At 53.2% G+C, this 17,300-nt stretch overlaps 1 protein-coding gene across 1 annotated transcript; it reads left to right on the top strand.

The window, feature by feature from the left end:
* The first annotated feature begins 2,729 nt into the window (after positions 1 to 2,729).
* On the top strand, positions 2,730 to 4,063 carry LOC131559328 (basic proline-rich protein-like). The gene is made up of 2 exons (XM_058807657.1): positions 2,730 to 2,813; positions 2,975 to 4,063. Exons 1-2 carry the CDS (start codon positions 2,730 to 2,732, stop codon positions 4,061 to 4,063), a joined length of 1,173 nt encoding a protein of 390 aa, XP_058663640.1.
* The last annotated feature ends 13,237 nt before the right edge of the window (positions 4,064 to 17,300 follow it).

Raw genomic sequence — 17,300 nt, 5'->3', positions numbered from 1 at the left:
TCCACAGGGAAGGTGGGATGGCTGCCAACAGACAGACAGAGAGAGTGAGGACACCCAGGTGTCTCTAGCTGGGGAAACAGGGACTGGTTGTGTGTCTCCTGCTAAAACTCTGTGTCTAAGCATCAAGGGGAGGATCTGTATATGAGACACCTTGCCCTGTGTTCGTGCATCAGCAAAATACTGGAATCATGGATCAGCCTGACCAGGGAACACTTGCCTCAGATTAATTAGTCCAGGAATTGCCTAACTCCCTGAAGCTTTAGTAAATGTATTTGTTTGAATACAGGGCAAGGGTCCACTTTGGTATGTTCAAGGGTCTGGATGCAGCAAGACTGTATGCCTAGAGGCTTAAAAGGATGTCATGGTGGGTTGTGCTCCTGGGGACAGTCGAGGCTGGCACACTCCTCCACTTGGCTCTGAGTTAGACAGCAGCCAGACATTCAGGCCCTCACCGCCTGCTCTGCTAGGGCCCTGGGCAGGAGAGCACATGAGTCTTCCTAAAAGCTGTTGTCTGCTTTCTGACTGGTCACACAAATCCCTCAGAAGAAGGATGTATTTGGCATAGTTCCAATCACCAGCTTGAAGAGGCTTCAACAGTGCCTGGGTGTGGAGCCTCATTGCACCCACTGGGGCCTGGCCCACTCATGGTGGGTGCTGGTGCTTGGGCAGGCTTAAGAGCAGTCAGCAGGGGATGCTGGGATGGGAATGAAGAGAGAAGAGGAAGTACATGGGAATGATCTAGTCCAAAACTTCCATTTCCTCACTGTGTCAGGTCCTGCACTCTCATATCTCCCCAAAACACATCTTGTAACATGCAGTTTTAGAGCCAGCCCAGAATGGATGCTGAAATGCAAAGCAAATCTCCTCCCTTGGCTTACTGGAGAGCAATAAGGGCATAGACCCACGTCAGGCTGAGGAGCAACTGGCTCGAGGACAATGCCCGTTTCTCCAGAAGATGCTCAGCAAATCCCTGGCTTAGCATGCCAAGGAGAAGGGGTCAGCTTGTGCACAAGAAACAGTTGCTGTGTGTCTGTCCGTGTGGAAAGAGGAGCAGTGTTTGTGCAGAAAGCAGCAGCCCCTTGCAAACAGCCTCCATCTCCCTCTCCTCTCACAACTGATCCCCCTGCTGCCTTTGCAGAGCTGCATCTGCCACCTCGGCTGGGCGCTCACCAAACCTCCTCTCCTCTGTGGATGCTGCTGGTCAGGGCTCAGCAGGGCAGGCAGAGAAAGCATCAACAACACAAAGGTATGCTAGGGACTGCTCTGCATCAGTTGCTCCTCCTGGTCTCACTATTTTTATTCCCTGTTTTTGTCTTTTTTTGGTTTTGTCTTTTTTTTTTCGTCCTGGGGAGATATTTGTCATTTTAATTTTAAAGAACAAAACAACAAAATCCCAACTATGACAAAACCTCCCATCAATGGGGTGGGGACACAGCTTGTGGGGACAGTTAAAAGAGAAAAACCACGCTCCTGCTGCAAACTCAGAGTAATTGGATCACAGCCTTAATTAATAATTTCAGTTCATTTCTCTTCTATGAAAGAAAACAGACTGACCTCCCGAGATGGGTATGCCCCTCGTGTGAATAAACAAACCACTTTTACTGGTAGCCCTTTCCCTCCTTCTCCCGCCAGCTTTCCTCTGCCCAGTCATCAGGTCACTCCCAGGGCCGCTGCCACTCCATCCAGCAGCCCTGGACACTTGCTGCCACTCTGAGCAAGGGCACACGGGCTCAGCTCCTGCAGGAACCAGGGCTGCTGCCCACCCCTGCACCCATCCCCACCTCCCACACCCAGGGCTCCCACCACGGACAACCGTCGCTGCTGAAGGGAGAACAGGGATGGGTTGCTGATTGGGATCTCCACTGGATGCCCTGCTCTTTGCTGGATGTCTCATGGGGGCCTAGTCCAGGCTGGAGAGCAGCAGCAGGTGCTCAGATCACAGGAGTTAGGGTGTTAGGAAGCAGGAGGTGGTGCCCAGCAGTAGAGACAGCAAAAGCATCTTGGTGTCACCTTTGATTTCAACGTGAGCATTGTCTCTGGTGCTGTTTCACCAAAAGCCTGGGCTCTGGGATCCTGTCACCTGAGTATTTTGATAGACAGTGCCTGCATCAACAAGCCACTCAACTGCATTGGTAGCAACCCTTCCAGCCCCTCTGCTCACTCTGCAAGCTGTGGCAGAAGTCAAACCACCTTTGGAGGTCACTCAAGGCAGTTGTGATAAAGCAGGGAGCCTTCAAATGCTCAAACAGAGCCCATCGCCCAGCAGGGCACAGGGGAACACCAGCTGTTCCTCAGGTTGGGAAGTATCTCCCTAGCCCTGGGCTTTCCAAAGACTGGCTAGAAAAATCCATACACAGCACAACCAGAGGGGTTGAAAACAGGTCAGACAGAAGCCAGTGCTACTTTTATTTAAGAAAAATTATAAGAACTGTTCCCTAATTTGAAGCCAATGGTATTATTTTGGAAAGAAAGAAGGGTGTGGCTGGCCAACCCTTGTCCATGATGTGCCAACAGAGAGCACGGGGCAGCTCTGCCATTACCAGCAGCAGGGCTGCAACAGGGCCAGAAAGGGCTAAAGGGAAGACGAGATCCACACTGGGGGAGAGAGTGAACAAGATCTGTCTCCCTTGCAATGCCCAGTCTGGCAAAAGGCTCTGTGAAGAGGGGGCAAACTTCTGCCTAGTCATGTCCTGGGAGGTGGCCACAAGCGCCAGAGGGATTTGCCCAGTATGGCGACAAAGTATCCAACAGATGGGGGATCCTCTCCCTGTTGCTCTTGCTGGAACAGCGAGGGAAGCAAAGAAAGCGCGCAGGTAGTTTCTTGTCCGGGAATGTCTCCTTCCCAGAGAAGGCACCAGGGGAGCAAATAACCCCCGTCCCGGGTTTCCTCCTGGGGGGTGCCTGTCCCCGAGCCGCAGGCTGCTCGTATTCCCTACTCAGGGTGCTGACAAGGCTGTTTCCTGGGTGACAAGAGGTACCCGAGGTTCCTCGAGCGGCGGATCCCGGGAACGCTGCTGGTTTGGATGGGAGCAGGGAAAGGGGGTGCCAGACATCACCCCGGTCCCTGGCAGGGCTGCACGGCTCCAGACATCCCGGGGCAGCGAACCAGCGCGAGGGTCCCGACCCGCGGGGCATCCCGGCGTTCCCGGAGAGACGCAGGAATGCGGGAAAGTTGGCAGAGACACTTCCCCCATTCCTGGGGGACCGCGTGCCACATCCCCCGGGGGTGCGGAGCCCCCTCCCCATGCACCCCAAAGCCATGCCCGACCCCCCCCGGACCCTGCGGGGGATGCCCCGCGCCCCCCGCCCGCGCACACGGAGCCCCGAGCAGCGACTCACCGGGCAGCCCAGCCCAGGGCGCGCCGCCGCCCGGCGCCGAGCGGTTCTCAGCGGCCATGGTGCCGCGCCGCGCCCGCGGGGGCTCCGGCTGGCATGGCCCGGCTCCGGTCCCGGCTCCGGTCCCGGCTCCCGGTCCCGGCGGCGCCGCGCGCGGCGGAGGGGCGGGGAGAGGGGAGAGGGGAGGGCCCGGCGCTGCCGGCTCGGCCCCGGCCTCCTCCCCCCGCCCCCGCCCTCCCCCTCTCCCAGATGTGCGCCCCCAGATGTGCGCCCCCAGATGTGCGCCCCCTCGCCGCCACGAGGGCGGGGGCGGGAGGAGCGGGGCTCACGCCGTCGGGAGCCGCTGCCAATCCCCACGCCGCCGTCCCCCCCGTCTCAGATGCGGCCTCCCGTGCCCGCCGGGCAGACGGGCGGGAGCGCTCCTGCAGCACCCCGGACAGCGCTCCGGGACCGCCCCAGCACCGGGCTCCGGCCCCGCTGCCCCCGCACCCCCGGCGGGGAGAGTCCCGATCCGCGGCAGCGCCGGGAGCACCGGCGTCCCACGGCGGGAGAGAGCGAGGAGCAGGGAGGCGCCGAGCCGGGCCCCTCACGGCCTGAGCAAAGGGAGGCCTCGACACTTTCCCCAGTCCCCAAAAACTCTGCCGGGCTGTCACTAACACTCGGAACTGAGGTGTTCGCGCAGAACAAAAAAAAACCTCATCAGGCAGTTCCACAAGCAGCTGACTGACTGTCCCCCAGGTCTGCCTTCTGGTAATGAGAAAGCGTCAAACAAGAATAAACAAAGGGAAAAGGGGAAAAAACCCAAACTCTTCCCTTTCCTGTACACCTTTCCCCTTCCCTCCTCTTTAAACCCTCTTACCCACCCTCCGCCTCTCACTTGTGCTGTCTCACAGACACACACGGGTATCATTTCCCCATCTGCTCGGCTCTCACACGCACATGTATAGACACACATAAACAAATACAGGCCACACTGTAACCCTCCTTTGAAGCGATTACAGTAGCAGATGGGTTCCTACCATCCACTCCTTCACACCCTCACCCTCTTCTCACACCTCTCTGACTCTGGGAGTGTTTTAAGTCAATGTCTCCTCTAAAGATGTGTCCAGTTCACAGACTGGACCTCTCTTTCCCCTAGATCCTGCAAACTGGTATCTTCTCCCCGCCATTGGAGACATATTTCTGAATTCCAGCAGAGAGAACATTGTTAAGGTAATTCAGACAATTTTCTCTGATGACACATCTCCCACTCCAGGTGCATCTGCACCCTGAAAAGATTAAAGCCTTTTGGCACTCACATGTGCTGCTGCCTTTGCACACCAAGAAGCCCCTGCGACAGCAGGGAGGCAGATGCGCCACCATTATTTTAATCACCATAGGCCACATTCTGGCATTTCTTTAGTGAGTTCAGTCAACTCATGCTTGTTTTCCTTCCTGCCTTCTTTGAGAAGCAAGAAGACAAACCTTTCCAAATGTTGGCTGGTGTAGAGCCGTGCAATTGCACTGAGTGCAATGAGGCTTTGCTGGCTCTTTTCAGCTTAACATCTGCCTGCACTCTTTTTGCAGTCACTGACCAAAACTCGTCAAAGACTCCAGCCAGTTATTTGGAGTCTCTTGCCTTGTCCAAAGTCCTCACCTCAAATAAATACCATCCTCTCCTCCTCCTTCTTTCCCACTAAAAAAATGAATGTAAATAAACCTTTGTCACGCTCTGTGAGAACTCATCAGGCTGAGGAAATATCTGCTTCAAAGACAACTTGATTGTACTGGAGTTGGGTTATTTGATTGGACTCTTGTTTCAAGCTACAAGTCCCCATAGAAAGACAAAAGACTGTAATGAACAGTGAGATGTCTTCTTCCCAAGCTGATCAGTCATGGAGATAAAAACATGTAACCAAATTGAATACAAAACTTTCCAACTTCTAACTCTTAGCTTAGCTATATGCACTCATTAGTCAGAAGCAGAATTTCTGAAAGCCTGGACTCACTATACATATTCCAATTAAAGACAGCACTTGCTTCTTTTGGCTTGGCATATTCACACATTCCCTTCTAATGGTCAGCCAGTGAATTTCACCAGCCTCTCTTGCTGCCACCAAAGTGACATCACATTCCTTCCTGGGCCATGTCAGCACTGGTCATGAACAACAGTTAATCCAACTCCAGAATCAGACCTCAGCTCCCACCCTTCCCCTGTACGTTGTGACAGGCTGTGAGGTGGGACAGGAGGGACTTGTGGTTTTCTCATGGAAGAAGCCAAGGGCTTGAGCCAATGGCCCAAGCAAATTAAGGGCCTACCTTACTCTCTTTTGGGATTAAGACCTGTGTCAGTCCAAGACTCCTTCTGTCCTGCTGAACTGACCCAGCTTGGTCTGGGGGAGTAATTAGCCAGTAAACCCAGCATCTGTCACCTTGTAGGGATCTGGGATACTCCTGGAGCTGTCTATTTTTCATGCAACTGCACATCTCCCACTTTTTTGCATCACTCTACTTCCAGCCTCTATTTTTTGGAATGGCTTCTTTGTCTTATTTTTTTCTTTTCAGCCATGCTGTGCTGTGCCTGCTCTCTAATCAGCATTAGCTACTCTTCCATTATCAGCTGGCAATGATCCATCATACTCCTCCATCTCAAAAATTGTCCTTGCACCAGAACACCGTAAACACCTAGGAACAGACAAAGTCACTCCTCTCACCTCTGCCTCTCTCAAGCGGAGGATATACAGAGACCAAGGGCAAGTGACCACCTTGATACTCTCCCTTGGCTTGTGACAGCTCCCATCCATAGCTATCCTGAGGCAGAGTGGTTACACCACTGAGCAGGTACTTAGGAGATGAATATTTCTGGAGAGCAGGAAAAGCTGTTATGGGTCATTTACTATGGCTTCCCCCACAAGCCTGGGAACATCCAGCCATTATCCCTGACAGACTCCCAGGAACTATACTCAAACATGCAGCAGCCACAGCAGCAGCCAGCACTGGCTCCTGGCACACAGACTAATGCCAGGCTGTGTCTGCTGGGGCACTTGGGGAATTCAATGCTGGTCCTGCAACCCTACACTCATGGCAGGGGATGCTCGAGTAAAGGAGCTGTTTTCACCCATCCCTGTAGTACATGGGGCATGTACCAGTTCAGACACACACCTCTGGCACTGAGCTCTGCCAGGGACAAATCTGCTCACCATCAGCTCTGGCCAGGTCTCCCCCTTCCTTCCACAAGTCCTCCCCTAGCCTGACACTCTCTGCCAGCCTGCAGCAATAACAGTCCAGCCCAAGCCTTGCCTCCCATCCTGCTCATGCTCACTCTCTTTCTGTCCTTCTTCAAGGCACCCAGGTTTTCTTTCTGCCTCACACACCCTTTCATGCTCCACTTCCCTCCCTGTGCCACCAGATCCCTTTCCCTCCAGTGGATCCACATTGCTTCCCCAGCACAGTGCAGGCAGCCAGTCCCCCACCCTCTGACAGACGTACTCCCACAAACTTGCTGAACCCATCTACAAGGCTTTAATATTCATAAAAGTCAACCTTAGTCTAAAGAAAATGTGCTTGATGACGAAAGTATTTACATTGCAAATCACTTTTAATAGCCCTCTGGTAGTCAGCCTGGTGATAAATGCTAATCCATCTATCAGCTCAAAACCAAAATAAACCCAACTCAGAAGGGGAGAGTCAGAGAGAGAAAAAGCAGCTGGCAAGTGAGAAAGGCTCAGGTCTCTGGACCATCACTGCCACTGGAGAGGGGCGTGAAGGCTCCGCTCAGCAGCTGGTGAGAGGAGTGAAGTGCCCCAAAGGGAGCAGAGGCAGCTGCTCTGCCTGCTCTTGGCCAAGCAAGGAGACACCCTTCACTCACTGGAGTGGATCTGGCATTGCCTGGCAGGACAGAGCTGTCTAAATGCCAGGGCAGTAACTCAGAATCCCTGCCCATGCCCAGGGCTGCAGGCAACAGGGTGATGCCACCTGTGGGTGGGCTTTTGCCCTGTGTGTGCTGCTGGGTGAAACACAGCCATGAGGGACGTGCAACTTTCCCCCGGGCCAGTGTCATCCCTGTGGGAAATGGAAGAAGGGACAGCACCTCATGGTTACTTGCCTCTATCCTAATAATTTGCCTAAGGGCATGGGATGGCACATTTGTAAAGGGACTTAGAGCTGTTTAAAAGGTCTGAAATAAATGCTGCTCTCAGGCCACATCTGCCTGGAGCCTCCCACACCTGTTCTCTCCATTGAGGAGGTACAGGATCATCTGTACACAAGTCCTCCTCTTCCCCATCAACACAATCCCCAGAGGAACAGCTCTTTCCCCTCATTCCAGCTGTCCCCAGGGCATATCAGGAACAAACAGCCCCAGACATGAGTTCCTGCTGGAGTACAGTCACTCATGGGTGCAAGGTGAGCCAGATCCCAGACCATGCAGGGACAAAGTCACACTGCAGGGAGCAGGGCAAGAGGACTTGCAGGGCCAAGGAGAAGCAGGTTTGCTGCAGCCTTCCTGGGAGAGAAGGTGACTGAAGGCACCCAGCCGTGCACTGCTGCCTCAGCCAGACCCCCAGTAGTCATCCAGAGCCACATCTTCTCATGCTTCATGGCATGCCTCAACTGGAGACAGGGAAAAAATACCGATGTGGAAGCTGCATTAAGCACATCACTTAGTGTTCAGCTGTTTCCCAGCCTCCCAGGTTGCTTGCAGAGACAAGGTAATGAAAGATCCTTTCATTATTTAGAAAATGCAGTTTTAGCACCAGTGAAGGATGCCAGAGCCACAGCTCCAGGGAGGGAGTGACTGTGTTTAGCCATGGAGCAGGTGTAGCCCCAGTGGCCGGGATGATGGTGGCACCAGAGGCCCCTACTCGCCCTGCAGGCTGTGGCAGGACACAGCCAGGAAAGCAAGGTATAGACACTCTGGCCCATGCAGGGAAGCCAGGTGAGCATGAAAGAGCAGTGACTAATACAGAAAGCCATCCTGCCATGCCAGGCTGGTCCACAGGCATGCAATTCACACCAGTCCATAGGCCCATGAGCATCCTTGAAATGCCAGGGGAGCACCACAGCTGTGCTCTCAGCCTGGCCACAAATATCAACACCTTAAATCAAGCGAGGGGATATGGCAGGTGACACACACTTCTGTCACCTGATGCTACCCTTGGAAAGCTGCCTGTTGGGCACTGCCAGCAGCTTGAGCTCATCAAAAGGCAGGAGGGCAGCTGCAGCCTGTGCCTGATGTGGCACCTCTGGAGAGAGTTAAACACCACAGCCGGCACCCAGCCCGGTGCACTACAATCTCTCCAGTCAATAATCATCTGCTTTTTGTGTTTTAAAAGATTGCTGCTGCTATTTTAAGGTTGTACTCAGTTTTGTCACATTTGTGTTATAGGCACGGCTTCAAATACTTCAATGTAATTGTTTTGTTACAGTCTCCACTTTTGCAACTCTTACTTGCTTTCTGGGTAATGGAAGGGGGAAAGTGTTTCTGAATCACTTCTTTTATACCTATCATAAAAAAAAAAAAAAAAAAACAAAAAAAAACAAAACCCACACACACACACAAAAAAAAAAAAAAAAAAACAAAAAAAAACAAACCACACACACAAAAAAAAAAAAAAAAAAAAAAAAAAACCACCAAAAAAACCCACCTCAAAACAAAAAAAAAAAAAACCCAGAGAAACAAAAGGAAAAAAAGCGAGGAAAAAAAGTGAGGAGTGAGGAGTGTAAGCTTGTGCTGTTCTCCTGCCATTTCTCACATGACACAGAAGACAGTACATCTGCCCTGCGACTGCTGTGCCCATGGGCTGGGGCTGGCCCGTGGAGCCAGGCAGTGTGTGGGAGCTCCGTGCCTGCCTGTGGTCACCATGAGCTCCCCAGGGCCCTCTCCCAGGCACTGTCCCACACAGCTTGCTGCCCGGCCATCAGAGAAAAAGCAACCAAGGGCTCAAGCCCCTTTAACAGATTAGTGTAAATAGTTAATTTTCCAATTCACTACTTCATTAATTCGTGAATTCACCAACCCACCATGGTTACTCACATGGCAGCTGCCTCCCCAGCATGGCACGGAGCCCCCAGAGCCCTCCTGCTGCCACCTGCCCTACCAAGGCTCTGGGGTCAGCTGCCCTCCTGACGCCTTCCAGCTCAGGTGATCCATGCAAACCTTTCTGCTGGGCTCTGCAGGATGTGCCAGCGCCTGTTGCAGAGGGGCAGGAGAGGATGTCCACAGGAAATGCTGCTCCCTGGACTACAGGGGCTGAAGCCTCTAAACCTGGCAAACCTCCATGGCGCCGAGACCATCTTTGGCACGTGTAGCTGCTCCTGGAGGAGAAACTCATCCCAAATGAGGAAACAAGCCCCAGTCCCACATGGGCACTGAACCACTCAGCCCAGCCTCCCGGTGGCCTTGCCATCCTCCCTGCCCTGGGGTGCTGAGGCAAGCCCAAGCCTCTCTGGGGCCCTCCTGCAGCCCCCAGGACTCTCCAGGGCAGGGGCAGAGAGCCAGCAGCCCTGCAGCACAGTCACCCTGCCATCAGGTTTGCTTCACTGAGCAGCTTGGCAGAGCCTGCCTTCTAAAACACATGCAGTCTAATAAATGCACTCCCTGTTTTAAATGTATCTTTTAAAAAAGAGCATTTCCCTCGGTTTGAGGTAATCACTGACACTGCTGGGGGACAAAGAGCTCTGTGTGTGTGCACCTCACTTCAGGCAGCTCAGCTCTGACCCTCACATGACAGTATTTGTGCTCCCCACGGGCACATTTACCTCACACAGAGGCCCCACTAAAGTTAATGCTGCCTACAGCATCCTTCACAGGGAAGGAAACCAAGAGGAACACAGCCAGTGTGCAAAATCCATAGCAGGTGAAAACCAGTCAGCAGTTCCTGTGTCAAGAAAGCATTTAGTACAGCCAGAATGAAGCAGATCATTGCTTTCCCAAGAAAGATGCTGCCCCTGCCCTGCATCTCTCTGTGCCCGACAGGGACCTGGCCCTGGTGTGGGGGAAGGTACAAGGCCATGGGTCACTTTTCTTCATCCATGGGCATCGAGTGTGACTGTGTGCCCATGGGTACAGGGTACCCATGTGCCTTGTTGGGCAGCCCCCCAGCACTGACACCTCACACACAGGAGGCTGTCCCTCCTCTCACCCCTTTTCCCAGCCTCTGCCCACTGAAGTTTACCGTGGGTTGGCTGTGGGTACTGAACTGCCATGCACTGCAGGGATGACGGCAGCCTGCTGCCATTGGGATTTTGCATTCACCCCACAAGTCTTTACCCCCACACCCAGCCCCAGCGCTCACCAAGGAGACTTCACCACCCCAAGCCAAGCCAAAACATGGCTAAAAGTATTTTGTTATGGCAAGAGGCCATATCTCAAGGCAGAGCCAGTGACAGAGGAGGCTCAAGGCTGCAGGATGCAAGAACTCTGTTCTCTGATGGCCAGGCTAATAACCCTGTATTAAATTACAAGCCTGGGTTCAGTTGTGGTTGTTTTGTTTTTGTTGGGTTTTTTGCAAGCTGTCTGTTTAGATTTATCAGTGTAATTCCTGATACTGCCTTGTCGGACATCATTACGATAATCTCACTGCTGTGTCTGCCAGGGAATTGGGAGGACAGCAGAGGCAGCTGCAGAGCAGGGGAGTGGTGGGGCCTGGGCTGCCTGCAAGGCAGACAGAGCTGGGCACCCTGGGGAAGGTGGAGGCACAACACAAGCCCCCTCAACAGGACCCAAAAGGCAAAGAGAGCAAGCTCACACTGAGGGAAAAGGGATCCATTCTCCAGCCAGGCAGTCACCATCCTTCCAACAACCTCAGTGAGAGGAAGAGACACCTCAGGAAAAGGAGAGGGGGCACACAGAAAAACCTGGAGGATGTGGGCAAGTTGGAAATGAGCTGCCTCTGTTTTGGCACTGATCCCTCCCCTTAATTCACGGTAATTTTATCATTAATTTAAATAAGGTTTCTCAGGGCAGAGAGCACAAGAGGAAGAAGGCAGAAGGCTGCTAGCTCAGCTCTGTCCCTCCATCCTTCCATGCTGCAGCTCTTCTCTACTCTGTGGGTGGTCCCTTGCACACACACACAGCCTTCCTGTCTTCCCCACGGCCAGGCCTGCTGTGCTCCACCTGGGCACAGGTCCTGTGGCAGCCCCCAGCCAGCAGTTTGGCTGGCAAGCCTAGCCAGGCAGGCAGCAAAGTGCTTCTTCCTGGGGACCTGGTGCTGAGACACTCACCTGAGGCAGGGGGATGCTCCAGTGCAGCACTGCAACTCCTCAGCAGCTGGAGTAGGGTCTGCAGCTTCCCAGCAGCTAGAGCAGGCTGGGCTGAAGAGCTGTCTGGGACAGGGATTTGGAGCTTTGAGATATTTTGGGCATGACATAGAGCAAAGGTGCCCCTGAGAGCCTATTCACCCACGTGAAGCACCCCCCTCTCCATGGGGCTGGGCCTGGGGGAGCTACAGGTGGGAGGTAGGTAACCACATCAGCAAACAAATAAAAATCCCAGCCCAGCCTGGAGTTTTTATTAATAAAAATGAGCCTGTGACAGGAGGTAATTTCCAGCCCCTGGGTGATTCGGCTGGAGGATGGAGCTGCAGATAGGGATGAGTCTAGGCAGCCAGGCAGAGTCAGAGCCCAGTCAGATGCAGTCAGGGGCCAGAGCTGCTTCCAAGAGGGGATTGGGTACGTGGCCTTGAAACCTGGAATGTGAGGAGAGGAGCTGTCAACACCTCCAGAGAGCAAGTGCTTCCAATTGCCTCGCTGGAGATGCAGTGTTACCAGCCACTGCCCTTGCAGGGGAACTGGCTGAGATCCCTCCACAGGTGTGAGGGGATCTCAGACCCCATTTCACAGCACTCCTATCCCCACGCTCTGGCTGTACCTTTTCCAGATGCAGCTCCTTGGTTGAACCACCCTTATCCAACACTTCCACTCTCCCTTCATGCACCCACCAAGGCAGTTGCTCACACCAGCTCTGCTCTCCCCCAGCTCTTGTGGTGTGCCAGCATCCCCCAATACTGCTGGGAAGTGGGATGGCAGGCATTTCCATAGCATGATGAAAAAAATAGGATCCTCTCTTGCTACTGTGAAGTGGGGAAAATCTATATTCATTTTCAGAATTGAGTGAGAGCAACATATTTTGAGGGCAAATTTTCTTCTCAGGAATACCACATTCTGATGAGCTGAATTAATTTATACCCATTTGAGTGTCTGACCCTAAATAGGTTGTATGACTGAAATTTAAAGAAGCATTATTGTAGTGATAGTATTTCAAAAGAGGAGAGCAAGGGGCTGTAGTATTATTTGTTTGAAAGGTAAAACTATTTTACGAAAATTTACTTTTTTCACCCATTCAGGGCCTGAGACCTGGCCTGGAAACCTTGCAGCATCCCCAGCATAGAAGTCAAGACCTCTCCCACATTAGCTGTAGGGCAGGAGCTCATCAGCCTTGTGAGAAAGGCTGCATGAGAACCCTTGCAGCACACAGAGCCTGTCCAGAGAGTGCAAGCAAAGCAAAGCGGTGCTTAATAAATTTCCTCTAAATAGCTGAAGATGTCAGTAGGAAGGAACAACCTTTCGGGGCTGCAAAGGGCTCACATTAAACCAGTGGAGCTGCAAGTGGGATCAGGGCAGCTGGAGAGATAAACCCCCTGCTCCTGCCGGGCTCAAAGTGCTTTTCCAGCTGTTTCCCAAAGGATGGGACCCATTGCGTCTCCAACCATCCCTACAGCAGCAGCTGCCAATGCCTCGGGGAGACCCAACCAGAACCAGCCCACATCTGCCATGTAAAACCCCCCCGGTCCCTCAGCTGGGTCAGCCTTCCCACACTGGGCCACAGATCACAGTCCCTCCATCCATCACCTCCCCAATGAATTGTGGCAGATGTGTCACTGGCCAAAGTGTTACTGCCAGCCCCAAGCTGGCATGCTTCAAATAGCTGTGCACTGCGATACAAATTGTACTTTGATGAGGTACATTAGGCCATCTGGACAGCCTTAAACAGCCTTGATGAAGACAGAGCAAGGGCTGCTCGAGGTGGGAGGAACCTCAGTAGTTTCAGGGCTGTTTGCTGTTCTTTAAGCTAACATTTGTGCAGTCAGTGGGGCTGGGGCTGGCAGCGTTGAGGAGTTCCATGCAGGGTGGGTCTGCCCAAAGGCAGAGCTTCAAATGACCAATGAGCGACCCCCACAGTGGATGGATCTGAATCCTGGCAAGCATCAAGAACACCTCGCTCCCATTAGTCCCATTAACTTTGTGGGAAGCAGCACTCCTAGGAAGGAAAGCTCATGCACACTAACAAGCACAAGATAAAAAATGTTCCAGAGGGGGAGGAAACAAAATGCAGGAGATGGTTGCTAGAGAAAACCACCTGGGCAGGGGTAAGAGCCAAAGAGCAGGGAAGGAAACAGGGGACAGGAGCCTGAAGAAGCCCAGGGGAAAGGTGGTGTCCCATCCTGCTGAACCCTGCAGGAATTGACAGCACCGAGGCAGGGAGCAGCATGAGGGACCTGGATGGGAATTCTGCTCACTGGTGGTTTTCTGACTGCTGGTATCCCTGAACTGGCTCCTTTGTGGCACCTTGGAGCCCTGGCGGGGTTTTAGCTGAGCAATTTCTCAAGTTTAATTTCCAAAGCACCTTGTAGGGAATGACCTCAGTCCGTGTGTGGGACAGGCCCCAGTGGGTGCCCTGACCTTTGCCTGGCTGCTGGTGCCATGCAGCCCTGTGTCACTGCTGTGACCTACATTCTGCCTCCCCAAACATACGGCCTTGCACTTAGCTGCATTAAACCCACAGAGCGCTGCATAGGGCTAATTTCCGATCAGGCTGTCAGGAAGTATTATGTCAAATACCTTACAGGAGCCTAAGCATATTATGCCAACACAGCTACCTTTGTCAACCAAATCTGAGATCTCATCAAAAAAGCAATGCTGGGCTTAGCCATCCTCAGTGCCTCCGGAGCAAACCCATCTCCAGGGCTTCTCCTGGGTCACTGCACCCCGAGCGCTGCCCAGACTCAGCCTGGGGCTGCAGCTCTGCAGGGAGCAGCCCCAACCCCCTACCAGGAGCCAGCGGAGCTCGCGTGACGCTGAAATAAAGAGTTCGTGGAGCAAGATCTTTACTCCCACATTGTGGGTGGGAAAGGCTGGGTGCAGGGTAGCATCCTGTGCCAGGTTACTGCTGCTTTTGCATGCTCAGCTCTTGTCCTCCTTGACTGGGACCCGTGGTCCAGGTGCTCCCTATGCATGAAAAAATCTTGTCTTTCTCAGTTATCACTCGTTATTGCCAGTCACACTAGGTACCAGAGCCTTAAAGCTGCTGTTTAATGGCTGTGCTTGTGCCCCACTCAGCAATGCAGCAGGACCAGCGTCAGTCCCTCCCTAAATAATTGTTTTAATTAGCATTTCCTTTGATGTAGGTGATTAACAGAGGGCTGCTGGCAGGGCTTCCATGGGAACTTTTGCAGTGGGCAGGCAGATAAGTACAGTCGTCTGTACTGCTGTAGCACTTAAACGTTTTAGTATCAGCCTCCCCAGTGGCAGCCAGTCAGTCTTCATTAGCCCCTCTGAGCCTTTTCTAATTCTGCCAGAGGCTGGAGGGGGAAGGAGTTTACAGCCCCTGCACAAGCGTGGAGCCCTGGGTGGGGTATGGCCCTGTCTGGCTGGACGAGCAAACCCTGAGGTAATGACCCCCAGGGAAAGAGCAGATCCTCGACCACAGAACCCTGGGGGAGTTTGACAAGGAGCCAGGGGAAGGAGAGAAGCTGGGCTTGGGTACCAGCCAGCAAAGGGCTCTCAGCAGTGCCCGGTCAGCAGCCAGCAACCACTACTTACTCATCCCCCCATCCCTAAAGTCTGCAGTGAAAACAGATAATCTGCAAATTAAAGTTTCCCTGCAGTGGGGTGGCAGTGCCCCATGCTGTGCTGGAGAAGGGACTGGAGTCCATCTGCCATCAGAGCCAGCTTCTGATCCTATCAGGCTATTACTGTATTATTGAACTGGGGATTGAGGGACAGGCTTTAATAGCTGCGATGGAATCAGGGGTCCAGCATTAAACTCCAGGAAAAGGCCATGAAGATGAGCCTAAGAAATAGAAAGAACCAAGCCTAAATGACCACATCTCACGTTTTTGCAGCATTTGCTATTTACTCCAGCCTCTGTGAAACTGAAGAGCTCCTAGCTGAAGAGCTAGGAGCTCAGAGGGTAAGGATGAAAGGCCAGGGAGATTCGGGTGTTTCCTGAGCTTGGAAAGAGCAGGGACTCCAAAGACCAACTCCACCAGCCAAGCTGAAACAGGGCAGGATGCAAGGACAGAAAGGCAAACCTCAGCAGCTGCCAAAATCCATGTGCCTGCCTGAAGCTCACTGGCTGGCCAGCCACAGCTGAAGTGAAGGCTCAGTGGGGTGGCAGAGATCAGCTGCAGCTCTCCACATCCACACTGGTCCAGTTTCAGCAACAGGTCCTCCTGGAGACTTCTGTGTCTGGCTGCCTTTTCCAGTGGTGGCATTTGCTCCCTGCTGTATTCACATCTCCCATTGCTCACACTTTGCCTGTCCTCCTGAGTTATTTGAGCAGCTTGCGTGGGATGCCCAGTCCCTCCCCTGTGGCACCAGCAAGCTGGAGCAGCCTGGCCTGCATTGGCAGGCAAGACCCTGGCACAGAAGGTGGATGCTTGGAGACCAAGTAGCAGCATATTGATTTTCAGATCAGAGGCAAAAGGGAAGCCTCGTGGTGTCCTCTCTGGGATGCTGGCTCCTGGCAGAAAGAGCTGATGCCCAGGGCCAGCATCCTGGGGAAGCAGCTTGATCCCTGCCAGCTCCTACTGGTGCCACATGCCATCAACAACTGCTTGAAAGGCAAAACAAAGCGGAGCCGAGGGAGCTCACGGGGAGCAGATGAGAGGCACTTCTGCTCGAGATGCTGTGGGGAAAACAAATCCTTGTGCTCGGCAGAGTGCACGGAGTGGCTGTACGGGCTGTGTGAGGCAGAAGGGGGGAGAGGCCTCTGCTCCTGGGGATGAGGGGAGAAGGACATGGGCATTAATTGGCTGGCAGAGTGGCAGCTGGAAAGACTGCTTTGCCTTCCAGCTCCCTCGTGTGCTGAGGACCCCCTCCATGCAGAAGTGGCAATGGCATGATATTCATGCACTGCACACCGAGATCCCAGTTAGTGGTGGATGGCTCACATGCTGCACACTTTAATTAATTTGCCTTTTCCTGTTGAAAAATAACTTCTCTGACAGATTAGGATTGAGCAGAGAGGGCAACTACTCCCTAGCCAGCAGCCTGAGCAGCAACTGGAGGAACCAGTTACGGGGCTTGGCTTTGGGATCAGTAGTAATGGGAGAGACTCCCCACACACCCAGCTGTGACCAGGCCCCTGCTTCTCCTTCCTGCCCAGCACATCTCCTGGTGCTCACATACAGCTACAAGGTCACCCCACAAAAGACACGTGTGGGGTGGGACTTCTGAGAGGGTCAAATAGAAGTACTTGGAGATGGAGCAATAGATAAGCCAAGGAGTGAGGGCAGAAAGCCCAGGACTCACAAGAACAAACAAGCATCACCACTTCACTGTACCACCTGCCAGGGCTTCAGCAACTTTCTCTGGGATCCCAGGTCTCCCTCCAGGCAGTGCTCACCCTCTGTGGTCCAGGCCCCAGAATGCTGGAGCATTCACGGGCTGCAGCAGCGTCCATGCAGGTTTCCATCTGTGATGGATTCATACAAAAAGTCCCCTTCCAGCACGGAAGCTCCAACCACTATCTCCTCCCACTGCCCCAGGTTTCTGGCACATTCTCCCTTCCTAGCTAACCTAAATAGTCTTGTATCATCAGCTGTTCCCCTCCTCTTTCAGCTCATTAGGGCTTTTAGAGAACACTGGCTCCTACTGAACCCGACCAACCCACCATTAACCTCATTCTATGCCAAGAAATGGCTCTTACTTTTGACTCCAATTCCCACAGCTTCTATCTCCAGGAGGACTCTACCCCTCACCCT

This window comes from Ammospiza caudacuta, chromosome 6 (assembly GCF_027887145.1).
Source record: "Ammospiza caudacuta isolate bAmmCau1 chromosome 6, bAmmCau1.pri, whole genome shotgun sequence".
Classification (NCBI taxonomy): Eukaryota; Metazoa; Chordata; class Aves; order Passeriformes; family Passerellidae; genus Ammospiza; species Ammospiza caudacuta.
This window is presented reverse-complemented; position numbering and strand designations above follow the sequence as displayed.

Coding starts and splice junctions, on each gene's coding strand:
- LOC131559328 (XM_058807657.1), top strand. CDS start 2,730: ATGGCGACAAAGTATCCAACAGATGGGGGATCCTCTCCCTGTTGCTCT. Junction 2,814..2,974: donor GAAGCAAAGAAAGCGCGCAG/GTAGTTTCTTGT, acceptor GGGTGACAAGAG/GTACCCGAGGTTCCTCGAGC.